General features: G+C 49.7%; 1 protein-coding gene across 4 annotated transcripts in view; it reads right to left on the bottom strand.

Annotated features, from left to right (window-relative positions):
* CPNE5 (copine 5) overlaps positions 1-21638 on the bottom strand; it is a gene marked incomplete at both ends in the record, with an annotated part of 89748 nt that overhangs the window by 37470 nt on the left and 30640 nt on the right. For 2 of the 4 annotated variants that reach the window (XM_082663581.1, XM_082663582.1), the window contains 6 exons: positions 4904-4967; positions 5253-5303; positions 7446-7505; positions 9273-9349; positions 9564-9603; positions 11069-11172. In XM_082663581.1, the coding sequence (XP_082519707.1) occupies positions 4904-4967; positions 5253-5303; positions 7446-7505; positions 9273-9349; positions 9564-9603; positions 11069-11172 (396 nt within the window). The remainder of the gene's footprint in view (positions 1-4903; positions 4968-5252; positions 5304-7445; positions 7506-9272; positions 9350-9563; positions 9604-11068; positions 11173-21638) is intronic. The other 2 variants (XM_082663583.1, XM_082663584.1) reach the window with 2 other exon arrangements.

Raw genomic sequence — 21638 nt, 5'->3', positions numbered from 1 at the left:
TTCTAGCATCAGGAAAAGTGTTTTTGTTTTGTTTTCTTTCATTCTGTTTTTTTTTAACCAGAAAGATAATTTCTAAGACCAAAACATTACAAATTAACTTTTTTAAAAGGTGATGTCTGAATCCTGATCATTTATCATGAAGGACACTTACACCTGTGCTGGCCACACACACATTTTTCCCAAACATCAACCTGCATATTCTGACACTCGGAAAACCTTCACCACTACCCCCCACTTCACCTTACCTCTTTCTTCCTACCTTTCTCCCTCCGTCCCAGGACTCTTCCTGAGCCTCCCATATAGAGACACTGGGCTCTCTCTAAAGTTTGTCTTTAGAACAATGAGAGTTCTGACTTTAACAGGATTCAAAGCTAAGCTCCCCGGCCACAAGGTCCCACACAACCTGGCCTCCACACTCACCCACACCCTTGCCTCTCTGATGTCACTCATCACTCTTTTCCTGCCCCTGGGCCTTTGCAAGAGCTAACCTCTTTGCCTGGATCCATCTCCCCCCAGGTAGCTGCAAGGGCTCACTGCCTCACCTGTATGTATTTTGGAATAGTGTATAGTATATCCATGAATTTTCCTTCAAGATACTAAAGAGTGCTATAAAATATTTGTTATAAAAAAGAGGCAGGGGGGCTTCCCTGGTGGTACAGTGGTTAAGAATCCTCCTGCCAATGCAGGGGACACGGGTTCGTGCCCTGGTCCGGGAAGATCCCACGTGCCGCGGAGCGGCTAGGCCCGTGAGCCACAACTACTGAGCCTGCGCGTCTTGAGCCTGTGCTCCGCAACGGGAGAGGCCGTGACAGTGAGAGGCCCGCGCACCGCGATGAAGAGTGGCCGCCGCTCGCCGCAACTGGAGAAAGCCCTTGCACAGAAACGAAGACCCAATACAGCCAAAAATAAATAAATAAATAAATGTATTTTAAAAAAAAAAGAGGCAGGGTTGAGGACCACTGCTGTGCTGTGATTGCTGGTTGGCAATTTCTGTCTCTCTCTCTCATACTAAATTGGAAACTCTGGGAGGGCACGAACTGAGCCAAAGCATATCTGATGAAATGAAATGAATGAATACACGAGCAGGCTGGTGATACCTAAAAGGGGTGGGGGAGGGGCAGCTGCAGTGTGAAGCTTTGACTCCCTTGGCTTGTGAGAGGTGAGCCACACTTTTGCCAGTGTGTACAGGGACCTGACTGGGAGGCAGTGAGAATGTGCATCCGGCCAGGACCTCCTGGCTCCAGAGCAAGGCTGGTCTGGGTGGCTGGCAGCCCTAAGGGTAGCTAAGGGTCTGGGGAGGGGAAGGCAAGGAGCTATCTGCTCCCTGCACCCGCAACACCCCACTGCCTCTCTCCAGAAGCCCAGCCACTCACCATGCCTGCTAAAGGCTACTGGCCTGACAAAGACCACAAAGCCCACAGCTGTTCCATGTACCATGAAGACTCGGGACTTCCCTGGGTGAGGGAAAGACTCCCTGAACCAAGGCTTGGGCTAGAATCCTGCAGTCTTAGGCAGGTCACTTCAACCTCTCTGCATCTGTGCACTGGGTTACTCACACCTACCCAGCCCTGAGCCCCATGGTGACAATCAAATAGACTGTTAACATGAGAGTCTTGGTCAACTGTGAGGACTATGCAAATATTGCTCAGTATTACACGGAAAAATCATTGTTTTACTGATGAGCATAATGAACTCTTGGGTCATTCAGAGCCCCTTCAGGAGATTAACTCGTCGTTGTCAATATCAAGTATCACTGAATAATATTTTGGATCAAATTCGGATTGTTGGCACTTTCTTGGTATTTAAATTCCAGATGAGAAGGGCTTTTCTATAACCCATCAAAGCATGCTGGTGACCCGCTGGAGTCTACTCTAATCTTTTGCTGGTCCCTGCCCGCCCACACCATCCCCATGGATGAAGGGAGGGTTTGTCTGCTTTGGCAGAATATATCCATTTGAGCAGGAAGCCCTGCTCTGGTGAAAAACCATCTCTCAGACTCCACCCTCTTCCTTTGATCCTCCTACTGAATGCTGGAATGACAGAAGCAAAGCCGTTCAGATGTAATTATTTTAATTCAGCCAGATGCTGGGAATTAGTCTCTTTTCCTTGCAAGTATTCTAGGGAAAGACAGAACTCAGCCAAAGATGCCCCAAAAGAAAAGGAGCTGACAATATCAAGAGGAAGGGAGGGAGCCCCCCCCCAACCCCCACTTGCTCTGAAACAGCTTAAATCAAAGAAACTGCTGTCATCCCTGGATGAAGGCGGGGAAGGGAGGAGTGGGGAAGGAGGAGGAGGAGGCAGAGCCTAAGGGGTATTAAACCCAGACTGTTTACCAATCCCGGAAAAGTAGACCAATAACAGCACCAAGCATTGTCCAGAGCTTTAGAATTTCCAAAGCAATTTCACTTGCATTACTTTATTTAATTATAAACTAGGGAGGAAGTCACCAACTGAGTTATAAGCATGGGGGCAAACTGAATCTAGGCTTCAGGGAATTCAGATTCAACCTTTCCCAGACACCCACTAGGAGCCCAGCCCCTGCTAGGCACAGTCCCTTCACAATCTCCTTTAATCCTCACTGCCACCCTATCCGCCCCAGCATACATGTGGGGAAACTGAGGCTCAGGAAGCTTGAACAGAAGCTCTAGTCTACGCATCAGCTGCATTCTCTCCCTTGTTGGGACTCTAACAGCGTTGAGGTCGCCAGCATATATAGGCATAGGAGTTTTCATCATCACCTGCTTCCTATTCATTCAGTCACAGATTCACAAAAGAACCCCTGTGATCACCTACTGCACGCCACGCCCTCTCCTGGGTGTATACGAGGGGGAGGTTTAGTCCTGCGGTCAAGTTCCTCCAGACCCACTGAGGTAAACAGACAAGTAGAGAAACCAGATTGAGCAATTGTGTTTGAGATGATTTGGTCATTGTTATACTGCCCTGTCCTAACAATTCTGTGTCTTATTCTCCAACTGGAAGGCCCTGAAAGCAGAGTTTGGGGCACTACAGCCTAGTCATTAAAGACCCTGGCTCTAGGACCAGACTGCCTGGGCTCACATCTCTTCTACTCAGTGGCTGTGTGACCTTGGGCAGGTCCCTTAACCTCTCTGTAAAATGAGGACCATATACATCAGATATTATAATACATCATTCTACGGATTACATTACATATTATAATACATCAGATAAATAAACTGATACTATATACCACTTAGCACAGTGTGTGTCTCAGAATAATCGCTCAATTAATATTGGCTAACAATTTATACCTCCATACACACCAGTAGTTCTCAAAGTATGGACGAGGAACCCCCAAGGGAGTCCACGAGGCCAAAGCTATTTTCATAATAATGCTGATAAGACATGGAGTTTTCTAGAAGTTATCCAACAGTGATATCATAACAGATTGACTGCAGAAGCTGATATGAAAATCCAGCTCTTCTGTTAAGCCAGACGTTAAAGTGATTTTTTAAAATATAAAGCAAAGCACTCTTCTCAATAAATGAATTTTATTTTGGAAAATATAGTTATTTTTCAAAAAAGATGTTACTTCTGTTAACCTATAATGGGTTAAATTATTGTTATTTTTAAATGAATTAATACATAATTTAAATTTCTTTTTTTTTTTTTTTTTTGGCAGCACTGTGCTGCCGCATGTGGGATCTCAATTCCCCAACCAGGGATTGAACCTGCGCCCCTACAGTGGAAGCGCGGAGTCTTAACCACTGGACTGCCAGGGAAGTCCCTCAATTTTAGCTTCTAATATGGTAAATACTGATAGCTAATGGATACAATAGTTATACTGCCTTCCCAGGAAGGTCAGAAAATGCTGTTTCTCCTCATCCCTCCCAGGCCCTCTAATCTGAGCTGGATCCAGCCCCATAAGGAAGCTGAGTTCCCAGGTTACCCCAGAATTGGTCTTGTGCTCACACTGTCGCTGTCTCCTCCTTTTCTCCTTATGACCCTCTATGTTCTCACCTGTGGCTCCTAATTAACCTAAGGGGCATGCAAGCCTGGGTAGTTTAGGGGAATAAGCCTGGGTTTCAGAATCAGGCTGACCTGGATTAGAACCCTGGCTCTACCACTTATTGTCCTTGAACAGGTGATTAGCCTCTCTGAACCTCACTTTCCTCATCCATAAAATGGGAATAACAATGGTTACCCTACCTCTTAGGATTGTTGTCAGAAGTAGTGATAACATGTAAAATGCCCAGACATTGACAGACAGAAACTATCACCATTACTGCATTTTATCAGCATTATTAGCTATTGGGTCCCCTGAGTCCCTTCTTGGGTGCTCAGCTACCTGCCAGCTGTCCCCATCTCCTTCTTTTCCACAGTCCCACAGAAGAAGCAAAACAAAGGGATTTTTGCTAGGATTGCAGACTCTGGCTTCCCAACACACACACACACACACACACACACACACACACACACACACACACACACACACACACCCCACATGCTCTCTCTCCCTCAGCCCCATGCAGGGGTGTCACCCTACTCCAGAGCTAAAAGTGAAAAATGACAACTAAATGCCAAGCGCCCAGGCTCCAAGAAAAGGCCCCTCTGTTGCTAGTGTCAGTGCCAAGGCAGTCTTGGCTCAAGGACAAGTGAGCGGTGGCCATGATGGGGAGTGGACCAGGGCTCCCAGCCCAGCTCTGCTGCTGACTGTGGGCGAGTTTCCTCCTGTCTCTGGGCCTCAGCTCAGCTGTAAGAAGGGAAGACACGTTCTAGCTCCGATGTTGTGGACTTCTACGACAGCCAGGTCAGACTGAGGAGCCCTGTCTTCCCCCAGTCCCTCCAATGACACACAACGGTCACAGAGAGGCCAGCTTGCTCTCTGTCACTGCTTCAACCCCACCCCCACCAGGTCCTGTCCTGGAGTCCCTCTGCCACTCACCCTGCAGTTGCTGAGCTCCTCAGCGGACAGGATGATGGTGCCACATTTCTTCCCTGGGACACCACTGGGAGAGGAGAAGATGAAAGAATGGAAAGTCAGACAAAGACAGAGCCACAAGCCTGAACTCTCCCTGAATCAGCCCTCTTCATCCTCCTCCCGCCACCCCCAACCATCCAGCAGATCTGCCCCAAAGCCCCTAAGAAGACACAGTCTCCTGTGGCCTAGGGCACTGCTTCCTGGGCCAGGCCCCCAGGCCTGGAGCTGCCCCGCCCCCTGCTCCCCAAGAGCCCGCCAAGAAGGGTACTGTCTGCAGTGAAAGTCCTAGAATTGGAAAAGCATCCAGACTCACCCGGAGGCTTCCAGACCAGTGGTCCTCAAACTTTCCATCCAAAGACCACTTCTGTGGGCAAAAGACCTCGTGGGCTAGCCACCCCACCCTGCACCCAGCTGATCCCCAGAGTCCTGGAACATTCCAGCTCTGAGCCACTCTGATTCATCGTAGGTGAGAGAGCAGTAAAAGGGGGTAAAGCAGGAGGGCTGGTATACTCTTGGTGGCAGCTTGCCGGGCCCTCTCCCATGGCTCCCTCCCCTTAAACTTCTTGGCTGGGGTCTCTCTGGGGGAGAGAGATCCCGGCCAACCATGTGCCTCCTCTGTGAGGGAGGCAACCGGGACATGAAGTCAACCCACCCAGAGAATCCCCTCTAGGAGGGCAATTCCCAGGGTGGAGCTCTACCCAGGGGATCTGCACTACCTCTTCCTTTGATCAGGAGGGCCCCCTCCCCCAGGCACCATCCCATCCCATTCCAATTGTTTAGGACTAACCCAGGGGGGTCCCAGTGCAGCCAGGGGCCACTGGGAGGGAGAAGAAAATGGCACGTTGTCCAGTAGCTGTGTGACTTTGGGCTCACTACTACACCTCTCTGAATCTCAGTTTCATGGCCCATAAAATGGGTGTAATTGTAGCATCCATTTTACTAACTAATATTGCACACACACAGTGCCTGGCACAGAGAAGGCCCTCAAGAGCACCATTTCTCTCCCTGCCTGGTTTCCTTTACAATCGTGCAAAGCTGATAAAATCCAGCCCCACAATTGGGCCAGCCTCAGGGTCACCAGCATGTTGACTGTGGATCACATTTTGAGAACCACTGATGGAGCTCTCCCCAGTGCCAGCTCTTAAAGGGAGAGGTTCTCAAACAGGGGAGGCATGGGAGCCGGCCCTGAGGGCTGATGAGACAGCCTAAATCTCTCCAAATCAGGTGAGCAGAGCAGAGGCTGCATCTCGAGGTTCCCCTGCCATAGGCAGGTGGCGGTGCCTGACAGCTTGTCCCCCTAGACTTGGGCAGCTGAGTTGAGTAACCCAAAGCCCCTCCCTACCTCCCCCGCCTCCCAATCTGGCCCTCCTTGCTAGTAAAGATTGATTTGTTTGACCAGGGAGATAGAATCCTCACACCAGCCTCCTCTGTCCAATGGTTCTCCATCTGCTCCTCTCTTTGCCTCTTAGCCCCTCTTCTATTTCCAATCTTTCCTTCCACGCTCTCAAGCCCCAGTCTGCTCCCACCTGCTCGCTTGGCCTCTCTCTCTCTCTCTCCCTCCCTCCCTCCCTCCATCCTTCTGGTCTTTCTTGCTCTCCCTTTCTGTTTCTCTCTCTGACTCCTGCTCCCTCTCCAATTGCTGCTTCTCTACTCTTCTTATAAATTAGCATCCATATACTTCCTGGGCTGTGAGCATCCCTGGGTCCCCTGAAGGCCTCTTTCCCACATCCCGCTAGGCTGGTGGCCAATCCAGCTGCTGGGACCCCAACTTCTAGGAGCCCTCTGCAAAGGCTAGTGGAGCTTTGCTTACTCAGCCAAAGTGCTCGTCTCGAGAGGTACCTCCAGGCTGGTCCCCCAAGCAGATGCTCCCTACCCTGGCTCCCCCACCCCTGCCAGGTGAGGACCCTTTCTCCAACCAGGAGAGGAAAGGGAAAGAGTGGGAGGGTCTTGGTTGCCATATCTGCGTGAGGCCAGCCAAAAGCAGATGTTCAGGGTGGGGGCTGGAGGAACAAGGCCAGCCTGCCACAGCTGGTAAGCAAATGCGGAGAGTAAGGATTTAGCGGAACCTACTCTGTGAGCAGGTTGACATCCAGCAGTGGAAGCAACGGAGAAGAAGATGGGGAGGAGATGAAGAGAAGAGAGGGGAAGGGTTAGAGGAGGTGGGAGGTGGAAGAAAACTGGCCGGGAGAGAGGAAGGGAAGGAAGAGTGCCCAGCCCCTGCTGATTCCCAGAAACAGCCCCTACCTCTAAGCCCCACCCTGCTCCCTGAAGTCCTATGAGCCATTGGGGCTGGGGATGCTGGAGGTCTAGCCTGGACGGGGGGAGGGCCAGCTGCGGAGTGGCCCGAAGTGCCACTTTAGGAGGGACCCAGGACCCTCTCTGTGTCCCTGACCAGGGCTAAAGGCACAGTGGTAGGAGCAGGGACTGGGCCAGGACTCTGAGGCCCCCTCTGCAGAGCTGGCTGAATGTCTGAGGACTCCAGGGCTAGAGATGTCTGGTGGCCTACCCGTTGGATACAGCTGGCATGGGTTTGCCTGTCCTGGAATTCAGGCTGAATGCTCCTATTCTGTGGAGAGAGAGAGGGCAGGTCATGAGCTGAGTATCCCCAATCTGAGAGGCCAGAGCCCTTGGCATCTAGATTCTTGGAGACAGGTTTCTGTTCTGGGTCAAACATCAAACCAGGACCAAGAGCCACAGGCCAGAGGAAGGAGAGGTCTTCTTCCCAAACCTTGTTGTGAAGCCCTGGGCAGCTCCACCCCAGGGGTTCTCAAAGTGTGGTCCCCAGGCAAGCAGCATCACAGCCCCTAGAAACGTGTTAGAAATGTAAATTCTCAGGCCCTTGCCCAGACCTGGGGTTGGAGCCCAGTAGTCTGTACTAAACAAGCTCTCCAGGTGATGCTGATGCCTGCTACAGTTTGAGAAACTCTGCTCTACCTCTTTGAGCCTCAGTGTTCGGGCTGTGAAATGGGGAGATTGCTGAGATAATCACATGAGGCCATGGAGACAAAAGACTGTCTGGTTCAGAACAGATGCCCAATGAAAGGGAGCCGTTCATAGGTCTAGCCTGGGAGACAACTAGACTTAGACACATGAAAACTTCACGTGTCTTCAGTGGGGAGAGTAGATCCCCCTCCTTCACCAACACCCAGCATCTCGGCATTTTAGATCCCGCTTACCCTTTAAGGCTCCTCTCAGTAGCCATCCCCTATCCCAAGTCTTCCTTGATCCCTCTTGAAGGTGTGTCCCTCCACCAAAGGTGGGTCAGGGGACAGCACAGACCCAAATAACTCATGTGCATTTGATCCAGGCAGTGGGGAGCTGAGAGGGGCCGACACAAACTCACTCCCGGGACCCCAAACTCTATAAACTTCAGAGCCCCCAAACATAAGTTTACTCCCTGTTCTCAATAAATGATAGCTATTTATCACTATTTTCTGTGAACCCAGAGGAGGAGACGTTTGTGGGGATAGTGAGCCCTTTCTGGGGACCCTGAAGTTGCCACACAGTTACTGGGGGTCAGAGACAAGGGCCTGGGAGAGAGACCACCCCCACACAATAACACCTTCTGCAGTTATTGATCACGGTGAGGGGACAGCATCCAGGGTGAACTTGGCAGAAGCAAGTGCGGGGCTTTTCTGCCCACCCTGCCCTATGACCTGGACACTTGTCTTAGCGTGCAGGCTTCTCTTGCCTGGGCCCTACTCCTGGGGCTTCCTGATACAGGGACAAGAGAGGTCACCCCATCACCTGGCCAACCCGGCTGGTCCCTGAAGCCACCCTCAGGCTCCACTGTGACAAGCCTTGGGACTCCACATCCCAGAGCCTGCTCAGTGTAATAGTCTTCCCCTAAAAGCACTTAAAACCCTATGATGCAAGGGCAGGGTGGGATAGGGAGAGCCTCACCATGCCCAGCTCTGGCCTCAACAAGGTATGAACAATCTGAGGAATACTCTTTGTGAGTAGATCCCTGGGTTCAAATCCCAGCTCTTCTACTTCCTAGTTGTGTGGCCTTGGGCAAATCAATTTCCCTCTCTGGGCTTCAGTTTCTTCCCCTGTACAATGATGGGGTGGGGTGTGAGAGTGGGGTAGATAGTATCTCGGGCCATGCTAAGGAACATGGGGTTCTAATAACTGAGCCAGGCTCCCTCCAAGATAACTGGGTTAAAAGCCCTGCAAGGGCAAGGCCCATGAGGTCTCCTTATTTCCGATTGTCTGTTATGACTGGCTGACTGCTTTGCCCCTCCCCTGAGCCAGCCCTCAGCAGGGATAAACAGGAAGTTGGCCCATCACTGAGGAAGCAAACCATACAGGTCCCACTCCCCTGAACACTTACGTGAGGGACTTCTCCAGGCGGCTCCCAGGGGACCCCACAATCTCTCCAAGGGTGCAGAAGGCCTGGCCCAGAAAATCCTGCACATCCAGGGTACAGAAAAGACCACTGTCACCCACTCTGTTCACAGCCATCCCACCTCCTCCATCACCTCACCCCTGGAAGTATGAGGGCTCTGAAATGACAGGATGCAGCATCAGACACATTCTGTGTCACAGTGAAGCCCAAGGCCAACTCAGAGTTTGGCATTTAAGAGACTTTCAGAATTGCTGGGCAGGCACTGGCAGAACTCACGTGTTTGGATAAATCAGGACTCTTGGAGTCAACATCATATCTGCAGGGAACACAGAGAGATGGTGAAGGCAGCTGGGGCATCCTGCCCCAAATTGCCTGACTTCTTGAGCTGAGCCAGGACCCCTGCTCCCCCAAAACCAGGCACCAACACAGTGGATATTTCTGGGAGTAATAGCAGGGAGATGCAAATGGGAGCCTTCTAAGGTGCTAGTCTGTCTCTTGATCTGGGTGGGAAATGGATATCAAAATGTATCATTGGGGTAGCGCTATTAAGATTTGGGCACTTCACTATGTATGTTATACCTCATTAAAAATTGAAAGAATAAAATAAACTTGCTCTGCCACCCTGGCTGGTTCACAGATACCCGAGCCAGCCTGCTCTTCACTGACTGTTCTCCCATCTTCCCAGCTAAGGCTCAGCTGCCCTTGGACTTCAGTACCTTGCCTTTGACCTTCCCTGATTGTTCCCTTTTGCCCAGGCCTGCCCAACCTGCCCTCAGGCCTGAGCACTCAGGAAAGAGGGAGGCATGAATACCTGTACCTCAGCCCGCCACAGGCAGCTGATCCTGCAGCTGGGCACCTCTCTTCACCTGGGGCTGGCTCACCCACAGCCTCACCTGCAGCCCTTCCCTTCTGCATTCCGCCTCTACTCACACTGGCCATTACTGCAGCCAAACAGTCATTCTAGGTACAGACAACTCCTACTGAGGGGCAGTCGTCTTTGTGCCAGTCCCCTTCCCAGAGCACTTTCTCTCTCCAAAGTGTCACCAGGTGACTTCCCTACAATGGGCTGCATTGACTGCTCTGGGCCTCAAGTCCTTCTATTGCTGCCTCCAAAGTCATTTCCTTTCACTGCATTTTTTTCCTTTGCTCTCTCAGGTGCCAACCCCTCTTTTCTTCCCCACTCAGTCCACAATTCTCTAGGGCACAATCCTTTCTAATCACCTTAGATCCTGAAAATACAACAAAACACCACTCCTCCACCTGCTCATCAGACTAAAATCCCACCATCATCCTTAACCTCAGGAGAGGGGCACTCTGCATCTTTGTGATAAACACACAGATGCTTTGAGCCCCATCAGCCAAGTCACCTCTGCAGGAGGGGAAACTGGAGGGGACCCTCTCCCAGAACAAGCTTTGACAGAGGGAGAAGTCAATGGGGAGCTGGGGGGAAAAGGGCTCCCCAGAATTAGAGCTGGGTTGCCCCCAAGATCTTTCCTCACCACCCCCGGAATCAGGTAGCTTGCCCAGCACCCTCCCACACTGAGACAAATGGGGGGGTGCCTTTGTTCCCCCTCCCACCTCTTTCCACCTCCTGATGAAGGTGGGGCTGGATTCAGCTAATTGTCACTTTTATCCTAGGCCAACCCTGAGCTCCTCTACTATCACAGCTCCCCGCTACCTTCCCTCGTGAGGAAACTCCTGCCCCACTACAGGTCCTGTAGCCCCACCTCCCATCCATGGTTCCTTCCCCAGCTCCATCCTCAGCACGATCTTCTACTTACAGGTCAAAACGGAGGTTCTGCTTCTCCTCGAAGAAGTAATCCACGATGAATTTGCGCACAAAGTCGGGATTGAGTGTGTTGTCGATGACTTCAGTGCGTCCGAACTACAAGAGGAGATGGGGCGTGGATCTCACGGCCAGGCTGGTGGAACAGGGGAGCACTGGGCTCGGAGCCCCTCAGTCCTGAACCTGGTAATGATGGAAGCCATGCCTCTCCCAGCTCCTGCCCCCACCCCCCCCCCATCAAGGGGAGAGCTCCCACATCTAACAGTGGAAGCTGTCCACCTATGGCTCCAATCTCCATTGTCACTTTATTCTCCCTTTCTCTATATAGGCTCCACTCAAGTGAGATGGTTTTGATACCTGGATACCTGAGCAGGCCCTTCACTTGTTCACCTCACTGCCTTTGCCTAGGCTGTGTCCTCCACCTGGCCTCCCCTTCTCAGCCAATGGCACATCCTCCAATCCTTCAAGGTCTGCTGTTAATGCTACCTCCTCCAGGAAATCTTCCTGATTCCTCCAACCAGAGAATTACTTCTCTCTGAGCCACCACTGAACTTGTGCCACCTCTATGACCACCTTCCTTCTCTGACTGATTCCGCATTAGGTGTGTATTGATTTGATGCCCCAATTGTAAATGCAAGGCAGAGACAGGGACTGTGGGATCTTTTAAGGTCCCATCTCGTGGCATTCATGCCCTTGTGCAATCCCCTCCCCTTGAATATGGGCTGGAGCTAGTGACTCACTTCTAATGAAGACTGGACTAGAGCACAAGTCACTTCCAAGGTTATGTTATAAACGACTATGGCTTCCATCTTAGGCGCCCTCTCTCTCTTGCTTGCTCACTTTGATGAAACCACATGCCATGATGTGAGCTGCCCTATGGGGAGACCCATGTGGCAAAGAACCAAGGCTATCAGCCAACCCACCCCTGAGAATCTAAATCTTACCAAAAACCACTGAGTGAACTTAGAAGTGGATCCTGCCCCAGCTGAACCTTGAGAAGACTGAGGCCCTGGCCAACACCTTGACTACAGCCTTGTGAGAGACCCTGACGTAAAGGATTCCACAGAGCTACACCCAGATCCATGACCCTGTTGTTTAAGTGGCTAAGCTGTGGCCTCATTTGTTACTCGGCAGTGCATAACTAATTCAGAGACTTAACTTTCTTGGTAACCCCTGCAACATATACACTAGAGTTTGGCACACACTGGACACTCAATAATTATATCCCATTAAACTCCCTGAATGACTTAAAGCAAGTCACTCCCCATTTCTGGGCATGAGAATTACTTAAAGGGTTTGTTAAAACATAGATTGTAGGTTCTGATTCAGTGGGTTTAGGATGAGGGCTAAGAATCTGTACTTCTTTTTTTAAAATAAATTTATTTATTTTATTTATTTATTTTTGGCTGCGTAGGGTCTTCGTTGCTGCGCGCGGGTTTTCTCTAGTTGCAGTGAGCGGGGGCCACTCTTTGTTGTGGTGCGCAGGCCTCTCATCACGGAGGCCTCTCTTGCTGCGGAGCACAGGGTCTTCAGTAGCTGTGGCACGTGGGCTCAGCAGCTGCGGCGCACGGGCTCAGTTGCTCCGCGGAACGTGGGATCCTCCCAGACCAGGGCTCAAACCCATGTCCCCTGCACCGGCAGGCGGATTCTTAACCACTGTGCCACCAGGGAAGCCCAGAATCTGTACTTCTAAAAATGCAGGTGACACTGATGTTGCTGGTGCAGGGACCTCCCTTGGAGAACCACTGGGCTAGACTGTGGTCCACAGGGCTGGGAGCCCCCAGGAGCCTTCCCATGTCATGGAGGGGGGGCAGTGTAGGCACCGTTCCGGGCTACCAGTTCCATCAAAGCAGCTCTTTTACGTCTTCAATCCACTAGATATTTTTGGTGAGACTTTATTTTTAAAAAGGGACATGGGTCTAAAAGATAAAGTGCAAAAGCACTGTACACTCCATGGTGGTAGAGCATGATATTCCCCAAACTAAACAAGATAGGCAGACAAAATGAAAATATTTTAAATAGGTTGTCAATCATTCTTAACATGTTTCCAGTTGTCTGGGACATAGCTAGGTGTCCCCTTCTCCCCTGAAGTAAGTTAGAAACCTGCAAAGAGAACCTCCCACTCAGGGCAGTGTGGGGTCATCTGGGGAGCACTAGATTTGGCACCTTCCTGCCCTCAGGCCCACAGCGAATCAATCTCTCATTCCCAACAATTCCATCAGCTAAATCTCTCCCCTCTCCCTGCCTCCTCTGCCGTGCCCTTGGTGAGGACTCTTCATTTTCTCGCCTCAATCACTGCAATAGCCACCTCCTGGCAGGTACCCCAGGTAGGCCAATCGCTAATGCTTAAGGACTCAGCTCCCTGAAAGTCCAGCTCTCTAACTCCCACCCCTTCCCTTGCACTACCATAATCCTCCTCATATCCCTATGGCTGCACTCATCACAAGACCTAATAATGATCTACTCTTTCCATCCCACTAGACTGAGCTTCTCAAGCAATGGGTTGGCGGGGATCCAAGTTTTCCTTGTCTTTGCAGCTCAGGACCTGACACAGTGTTTAACAGAGTCACAGGCTCACAGTCCCACATGATTATAGCACCAGCAGCTGCAGTAAACACTTCACACCATATTACCTTATTTAATCCTTTTATGGCAGGCTTCCCTATTTTATGGATGAGAAAATGAAAGCACCAAAAAGCCAAGTAATTTGTCCAGGGTCACATGGCTAATAATTGCTGACTTCAAGGCACAACCCAGGCATTCTGGCTCACGTTCTCTAAGCCATGTTACCCTACATATAAGGTCCTGAGGGCAAGGACAGCAGAAGCCCACTGCTCCCAGTGACTGGTATACAGTAGGTACTCATTGTTGAATGAAGAAAGGTTGAATGAGGAAATCAATGAGAGGGTTTGAGTCCCAACTTCATCACAAGCTGATTGTGTGACTTGATCGGAGACTTTCAAAGCCTCAGTTTCCTCATCAGAAGATGGAGAATAATACTCGTTCTGCTTGCTTCTTAGAGTTATCCAACTCAATCCAATTATGAATGCAACAATTTTTAAGCACTTATAAAGTAGGCCAGGCAGTGTGGTGGGTGCTGGGTTACAAACATAAATAGAACACGAATCCTGTACTTAAGGACTTCTCTATCATAGGTGGGACAACTCAAACAAATAACTACAATACAGTGTGACAACACTGTTAACAGAACTATATACAAAGGTCTAAGGCAGGGTGCTCCACCCTAGCTGGGGAAGTGTGAAAGTTATTAAAATGTACAAAAAAGCAGATCACTGGGCATCCTGTTTCGCATACTAGTCCGGGTATCTGATTTCAGAGAGGTCTGCATCGTTCATTATCCCTGAGCTACTTTACAACTCCGTAAATTACAGAAAGCATAGAGTAATGCAGATGATTTTATCCATAGAAATGCAAATGGATTTTCCTCAGTGGAATGCAATTGATTATTTGATTATTACCCTGCGGATACAGACCAATTTTGCAGCTATTTGTAAATTCATTTCAGTATTCCTGATTTCATATATGTGTGTGTTGTTGGAATTATTTGAACCAGTTATAACATCTTTCTGGGTCCCTCGTTGATTAATAAGTTGAATAAATCTTTGCCGTGTGTTCATTTTATATTTCTACGGGAATCGTGATTTTGTCTTTAAAAAAACGTATCCTTTAACAGATTTTTAAAAATACCCATGCTTGGAATTCCCTGGAGGTCCAGTGGTTAGGACTCTGCGCTTTCACTGCCAAGGGTGAGGGTTCAATCCCTGGTAGGGGAATTAAAATCCCACGAGCCATGAGGAGCGGCAAAAAAGACAAACAAACAAAAAAACCCATCCATGCTCAAGCCCTACCACAGGCCAATTAAATCCGAATCTCAATGGGTGGGGCCTGAACAACTGTATTTTTTAAAAGTTTCCTACATGATTCTAAGATGCAGATGGAGTTGAGAACCACAGACTCTCAGTAGGAACATGGTAGGAGGAAGGAAGAAAACTAACATTTACTGAGCCCCTTACTGAATGCTTAGTAGATCAAGTGGATCATTGAATTATTGCATTCAATTCTCACAAAAACCCTGTGACCATTTACCCATTTTACAAGTGAGAAAACTGAAAATCAGAGAGGTTAAGCGACTTGCCCAAGCTCACACCAGCTAGGCACAGCTGGGATCTAAACCATCTAAACCTAAGAATGTCTAACTCCAAAGCTCATTTTATATTTTTATATATATATATATATATATATATATATATATATATACACATGTATATATATATATTTTTTTAATTTGAAGATCTAATTGGCTTTATTAAATGACTCACGAATCGGGCAGCATCTCCTCTAGGAAGCACAGAGATACTCCCCAAGGCTTATTATATTTTTACTTCATCTAACTGCCAAGAGTCCTCAAGCATTATGAAAGCCAAATAAAGATGAGGTTTACTTCACAAGCATTTATAGAAGCCTCCCTGTGTGCAAGGCCATGGTAAGGACATTGAGTTGAATAAGACTGGGTTCCTGCCCCACCCCACAAATTCCATAACGATCTTATAACCCTGGTTGCAAAACAGTTCCTGCATTTTCCTCTCCTGCCCTTTCTAATTCTTAATCCCGCGTGTCTTCAGATGCAAAGAAAATTTCTCCTAATAGCTTTCTAGAATGTAGACTATTCCAGGAAAACACCCAGGTTCGAGAGAATCCTCTTAAGAAAGGGACCTACCTCCTCCTCAATGCACTGCCTTCCTCTCTCAAACACAATAAAAAAATCCCTCCGGCAGGATTTTATATAAACCCCAGCCCAGAAGAGGCAAGTATTCCTTTGTGCATCCTTCCATCTCCCTCCACTCCCGGCAGAGACTCCAAGGAAAACACCCATTAGGGAAGATGACAGCGCTGCTTTTAAAATGGCACTTGAAGCGCAATAGGGGGGAATTCCCTAGAGATTGATCTCTGCTGGAGAAGAAAATGGAGTTCCCCTGGAAACAGGACACGGAGGGGGACTCCAAGGGCACCCAATATCTCCTAGAGCAGGAAAGGGGACAAGTGAGCCTGGCTGGGCGGTGATAAATTACCAGGACCAGGGGTAATTAACATATATGCACATCCTAAACTACTGCGAATGAAATCTTAAACCCAGGGACTTACTAAAGATGTTTTATAGCCTTCATTACTTGGGCTAATAACAAAGGGAAAAAAATGTGAAAACTTGGATTTTAAAAATCCAAGAAGCCACTGGGTCCGTGTCAGATCCAATTTATACCCCTATTAATGACGGTCAGATCACAGCTGAACTGATGTTTTTTTTAAAACAAAAAGAAAAAATTAATTTGGTTGTATTTCGTTCTACATAGAGAATTAGAGATTTCAAGCCAGAAGGGGCTTGGAGAGATGAGGTTTTAGCAAGCAGCGGGAAGCACGCAAAGGCACGAGATCTGACTCTGCTAAGGGGGGCTTGGGGAGGAGGGGAAGGTAGGTTAACCCCTCACCACTCTGTAATCCTGAGCCAAGCCAGCCCTGAACGCCCTTCCAGGTCCCTGGAAGGGCCTGTCCCTCCCTCCATTCCATTCTGAAGCCCTTTGTCCACACTTGGGCTCTAAGGATGGGAGGGGGCCTGACACTGCTCAAGTCTGGGGCACAGACCACCAAACACTGGTAGGCACAGGAATTCTCTGATGAACAAAGCTGCAGGGAAGCCCCAAATCTGCTTTGTTTTACCAAGTGATTCTGATGCAGAGAACCCTAGAGAATTGTTGGGTAGGTGGCAAGTGTGGACTGGGGAGGCTGTGGTATGAAATTGGGGAAGGGGCTGAGCAGTCGGGGAGGTGAGGGGACTTTGACCCCAGGGGCTGGGACAGCCTCCCAGAGAGGAGAAAGTACAAATGAGAAATAAGCCTGGAAATTAAGGTATTCACCCTCTGAAAAGCTTACTTCTTGTCCCTGGCAACAAAACTCAGTGGGAAAAGCTCCTGACATGTCACAAAAGATGCTCCCAAGGGTTCCTAAAACCCCTATGACTAAGTCCCAAGAATATCAATTAAGCAGCATTAATTACATATCATCAGTTTGAGCGAGACCCTCAGAGGGGAGGCAGACTTGAAACTTCTGTGAGGACTAAATTAAGTGGCTCCCAGGGGCTGTGCTACACATAGAAGTTGAGATTTATGGGGGCAGGTGGGCAGCTGTCCCACCAAACTGCCCTGGGACAAGGGCCAGTGCAAGGCTGGGATTGAGAACCCAGGTCAGGCAGTAAGGTCTTCCCTTCCCACATCCAACTACAAGGCCGGGAAGGGGCAAGCCTGTGTCAAGACATGGGCCTCCTGACCTGCAGGGGGCACTGAGCTGGCAGTTAGTCCTAGACTGATTTGGAGGCTTGTTCTCCATGCTGGAGAGTCTCCTGCTGCCGCCCCACCCTGCCCAGCTCCTTCTCCATTCCAGGAGATTGCTTCCCATCAAACTCCATCACCTGGTTCCCTTGCTCTGTGGGTTCCAGTTGGGTTTGGCCAGTGGGAGGCACTGGCAGATGGCAGATGGCAGATGGGAGACGGGAGATGAGAGAATGTGGGCTATTTCCTCTGTCTCTGGCCCAGTCTCAGCACCATGGTTCTGGGAGGGGCTGCTTCCCCCACACCCACCACCACGCTCACCTCTCACTCACACACAATAACATTGTCTCCTCCCACTGCCCCTTCAAGCCTGGGTGGAAACAGCTCCCTGTTGTTGCCAGGCCCTGGGTGCTGCACTGTCCCTGTGGGTGTCCTCAACCTCACCCATATCTTTGAAAGAAATCCATTAAATCTCTTCAGTGAAAACAACTGAGTAGAATTCTCTCTCCTGCTGGGACCCTGACTGATATATTTTCTCTCTCACAAACACATTCACACACTCATACCATTTCCAACTCACCCGAACACAAACCAAGAATGGTCCCCACCCCCACCCCATTCTTCTTAGACACAGTAACATTCATGTCACCAGTAAAGTGTGTGACTCCTGCCGATGCAGCCTAGGTACCCAAGGTCTGTGACAGCCCTCAGAGATGCAGGGTCCCAACCCAGCCATCCTACCTGTGGGCCTTGGTGGGGACTCTCAGGGTCCAGGGCTCTCCCCACAGCCTCTGCTTTGTAGAAAGTAGCCATCCCGGCCCCATCCACACAGATGTCAGAGAGCCCAGCAGGGAAGGGCAACCGCTAGATTAGAACCAGCTCTGAGTGGGCTGTGATACCCTGAAATTGAATGCAAATATCTGTACATGTCCTCATTTTCTGGGGAGAGAAGCCATGGTTTTCATCAATTTCTCAAAGGGAAGCAGAAAGCTTTAAGAACCACTAATTCTAGCTTTGGAAGGCAGATCTTGGGGGTTCGCACATAAGGCAGTAAAGTGAAATAGTTAATAGAGCAGTCTGAGGCCAGGCTTCCTGGTTTCAAATCCTGGCTCTGCTATTCACTGGCTGTGTGACCTTGGCCAAATCCCTTTGTTAGGGAACCGTTGACCGAAACTGTCCACCTTGGCCAGGCACCATGATAACCACTTGCATAAGTTTCTCACAACAGGAGGTCCTGATAAGGAACATGGTACTGCTGCTGAAAACTAACTGGGAGAATATGGGAGGGGCCAAAGAGAGAGGGGAGATGCCAGCCCATAATACGTCTTGTAAAACTAACTGGAAGAATTTGGGAGGGGCCAAAAGGAAGGAGGAGACGCCAGCCCATAATATGTCCTACTAACCTCCCAGAATCCTTTCGCTGGAATCCATCTTGGCTGAGAGATGCACGCACCACCAGGAAGGACCCTGAGTCAGACCAAGTCTGGGCCAAGCAAGATGACTGGCCAGAGACAACCCGGCAACTAACCCCATTACCATAAAACCTGAGACTGTGAGCCATGTGGCAGAGCAGTTCTACTGGGTTCCCTTACCCTGCTGCTCTCCACCCAGGCGCCCCGTCCCAATAAAGTCTTTTGCTTTGTCAGTGTGTGTGTCTCCTCAGACAATTAATTTCTGAGTGTTAGACAAGAGCCCACCCTTGGGCCCTGGAAGGGGTCCCCCTTCCTGCAACACCTTCACCTCTTTGCCTTAATTTCCTCTTCCATAAAATGGAAATGACCATTTATCCACACTTTATAGAGTTGTTGGAGGCTTAAATGATTTAGTGTATGTAATATACTTAGAAGAGAGCCTGGGACATAAAACATGCTCTGTAAATTTGTGATTCCACACTCTGGTTCTTTATAAATCCCAAACCCTGGCCCAGCCACCCAGGAGGTATATACCTCCCAAGTCTCTGAACTCAGCCCTGTCTCTGAGATGCTCCTGGCCCTAACTGCTAACATTTCCTACCCATCTTCCATGCCTGAGAAGGTTTCTATCCTCCATCTAAAGGGGTCCTCTGTGCTTAAGTCCCCTGGAGGTCCCAGTTCTGTGTGGTTTCTCTCCAAATAACTTCCACATACAGGGTAAGGCTGAGGGGAAAATTCAGGGCTGGCCCTTTGCTCTTGCAAACTAGCTGCTCCATTAAGATCAAGGTTCTGCCCTCCCTGTGGGCTCCCCTCAACACCTAGCAATGCCCAGGCCTCAGTTAGAAAAAAGGAAGTAGAATGTGTAAATTTTGCTTAGCCACCCAGGCCTAGAGAAGAAAATTCACTCTGGCCACTGCAGGAAAGGGAAGGCAGGAGGAGCCCTTGGGCAAGGAGGCTGCTAGTGAGAATGGGGGGAGTGGTGCCCTTGGCCCACTCATCCCCAGCTCAGACACTGGAGATGCAGAACAAAGGCAGCCTGGGAAGAGGCTCTCTCTGTTGCTTCCAGATTTCCAAAATCTGGTCCTCTTCTTCTTCCTCACAACCCACTTGCTGGGGGCAGTGACAGCAAGCAGCTCAGGGATGTCTCCCAACATGTCGGTCAACTCCCCACAGATGCCCATGGCTGGAGCCAGGGAGGTGCAGAGGGGTAGCCAGGCCAGTGGCCCAGGAGCCCCACTGGCCAGGGTTCTGTTACTTATTATCTATGTGAGACCACCTGGGTAACCCCTCGGAAGGTGCATTTCCCCATCGCTAAAACAGAACATCCTTCCTTCTCCAGGGGAAGGCTAGAGGGAAATGTGCATGAAAGGCTGCACAGAGCATCTGCTGCCCAGTTGGTCTTCAATACCGATGACAACTGTCACCAAGCCCTACCAGGTGCCAGGTGCTAAGTGTTTTCCATATATTAACTCATTTAATATTCATAATAACCTTATGAGGCAGTACTATTATCATCTTCATTTTACAGAAAAGTAAACTAAGATAAGGCTCAGAGAGACTGAGTGACTTGCCCAAGGTCACACAGCTAATGGGTGGAAGGAACAGGATTCAAACTCAGGCATTCTGGCTCCTAATCAATTAGGAGTTGATTGAGTCACTCAACAATAAGAGGTTAATACTGTGAATGAGGCTGGGAATATGTCCTATCAGTCTTTACCCCAGCCCAACCTCTGAACTTCTTCAGTGCTGACTGTCCCTTCCACCTGGTTAATTCTTCCTGTGGAATTGGGTGGTTCTACAGGTCAGGTGGCACAGGTGAGCGCCCCGATCTATTCCTCTGCTCAACCTCCACACCACCTCTAACCCCTACACACACACACACACACACACACCACAGTCCTGGTCCTTCCTATGATTTCTGTGAACATTCATTGACTAACAAATTGACTCAGAACTGAAGATTTTAGGGCCAGAAGGAACCAAATCCTCTCAACCAATGAGAAAAGAGAGGCAGGGAAGCGGGGATGGGGTGCTCTGACAGAGGTCACATAGCTGATTAGGAAACGGGCAGTGACAAGAGCCCAGGCCAGGCGGGGCTCTGGCTCTGAGCAGTGCCCTCTTGTCCCAGAAGCCTGTCTATGCCCCCCTTTCCCAGGTGTCTCCCTTCCATCAAATCCTCCTCCTCCTTCCGCTTTGTATCGTGACTTCTCATCTTCACAACACTTCCACACATTCATGATCTCATTTAACCCCCCACTGACCCCCATGGAGATGATTTTATTATCATCCCCATTTTACACATGAAGAAGCAGAGCTCCAGGAGGCCCGGGGGGAGGGCCAGGGCTCCCAGGAGTGACAGGATCACGGTGTTCACTGCAATCCTCTGCCTCAGTAGTGAGTGGGTGGCTCTGCAAGCCTGAACAATCTTAACGGCCCCTGATTTAAGCAGCTCTTGCCTTTTTACAAATTACAGCTGGATGAAGCCTCAGAGACCTTCCCCCCCAGCTGCGAAGCCCCCGGTGACTGTGCTGGCCAGGACAGAAGGAGGCCAGAGCTGACAGGCTGCTCTCTACCTCCAAGCTGCCCACCTTTCCCCAGCCAGAGCTCCCCTATAATTTTCATATATTACTGATGGCTCCTTAATGGCAGATTCTAACATCTTGCTGCAGACCCCAGCCCCTGGATCCTCATGAATCATGTTCACTGGGATTAAAATTAGAGGCCAGAAATCTATCTGACTCAAATACAAATAGGACGAGGAAATCTGCTTGGCTCTGGGAATAGGGGACTGGGTGGGTGTCCAGGGCTGGGG

The sequence above is a fragment of the Grampus griseus genome, assembly GCF_964374135.1.
Source record: "Grampus griseus genome assembly, chromosome: 10".
Classification (NCBI taxonomy): Eukaryota; Metazoa; Chordata; class Mammalia; order Artiodactyla; family Delphinidae; genus Grampus; species Grampus griseus.
The sequence above is the reverse complement of the archived record's forward strand: the minus strand, read 5'-3'. Positions and strand labels throughout refer to the sequence as shown.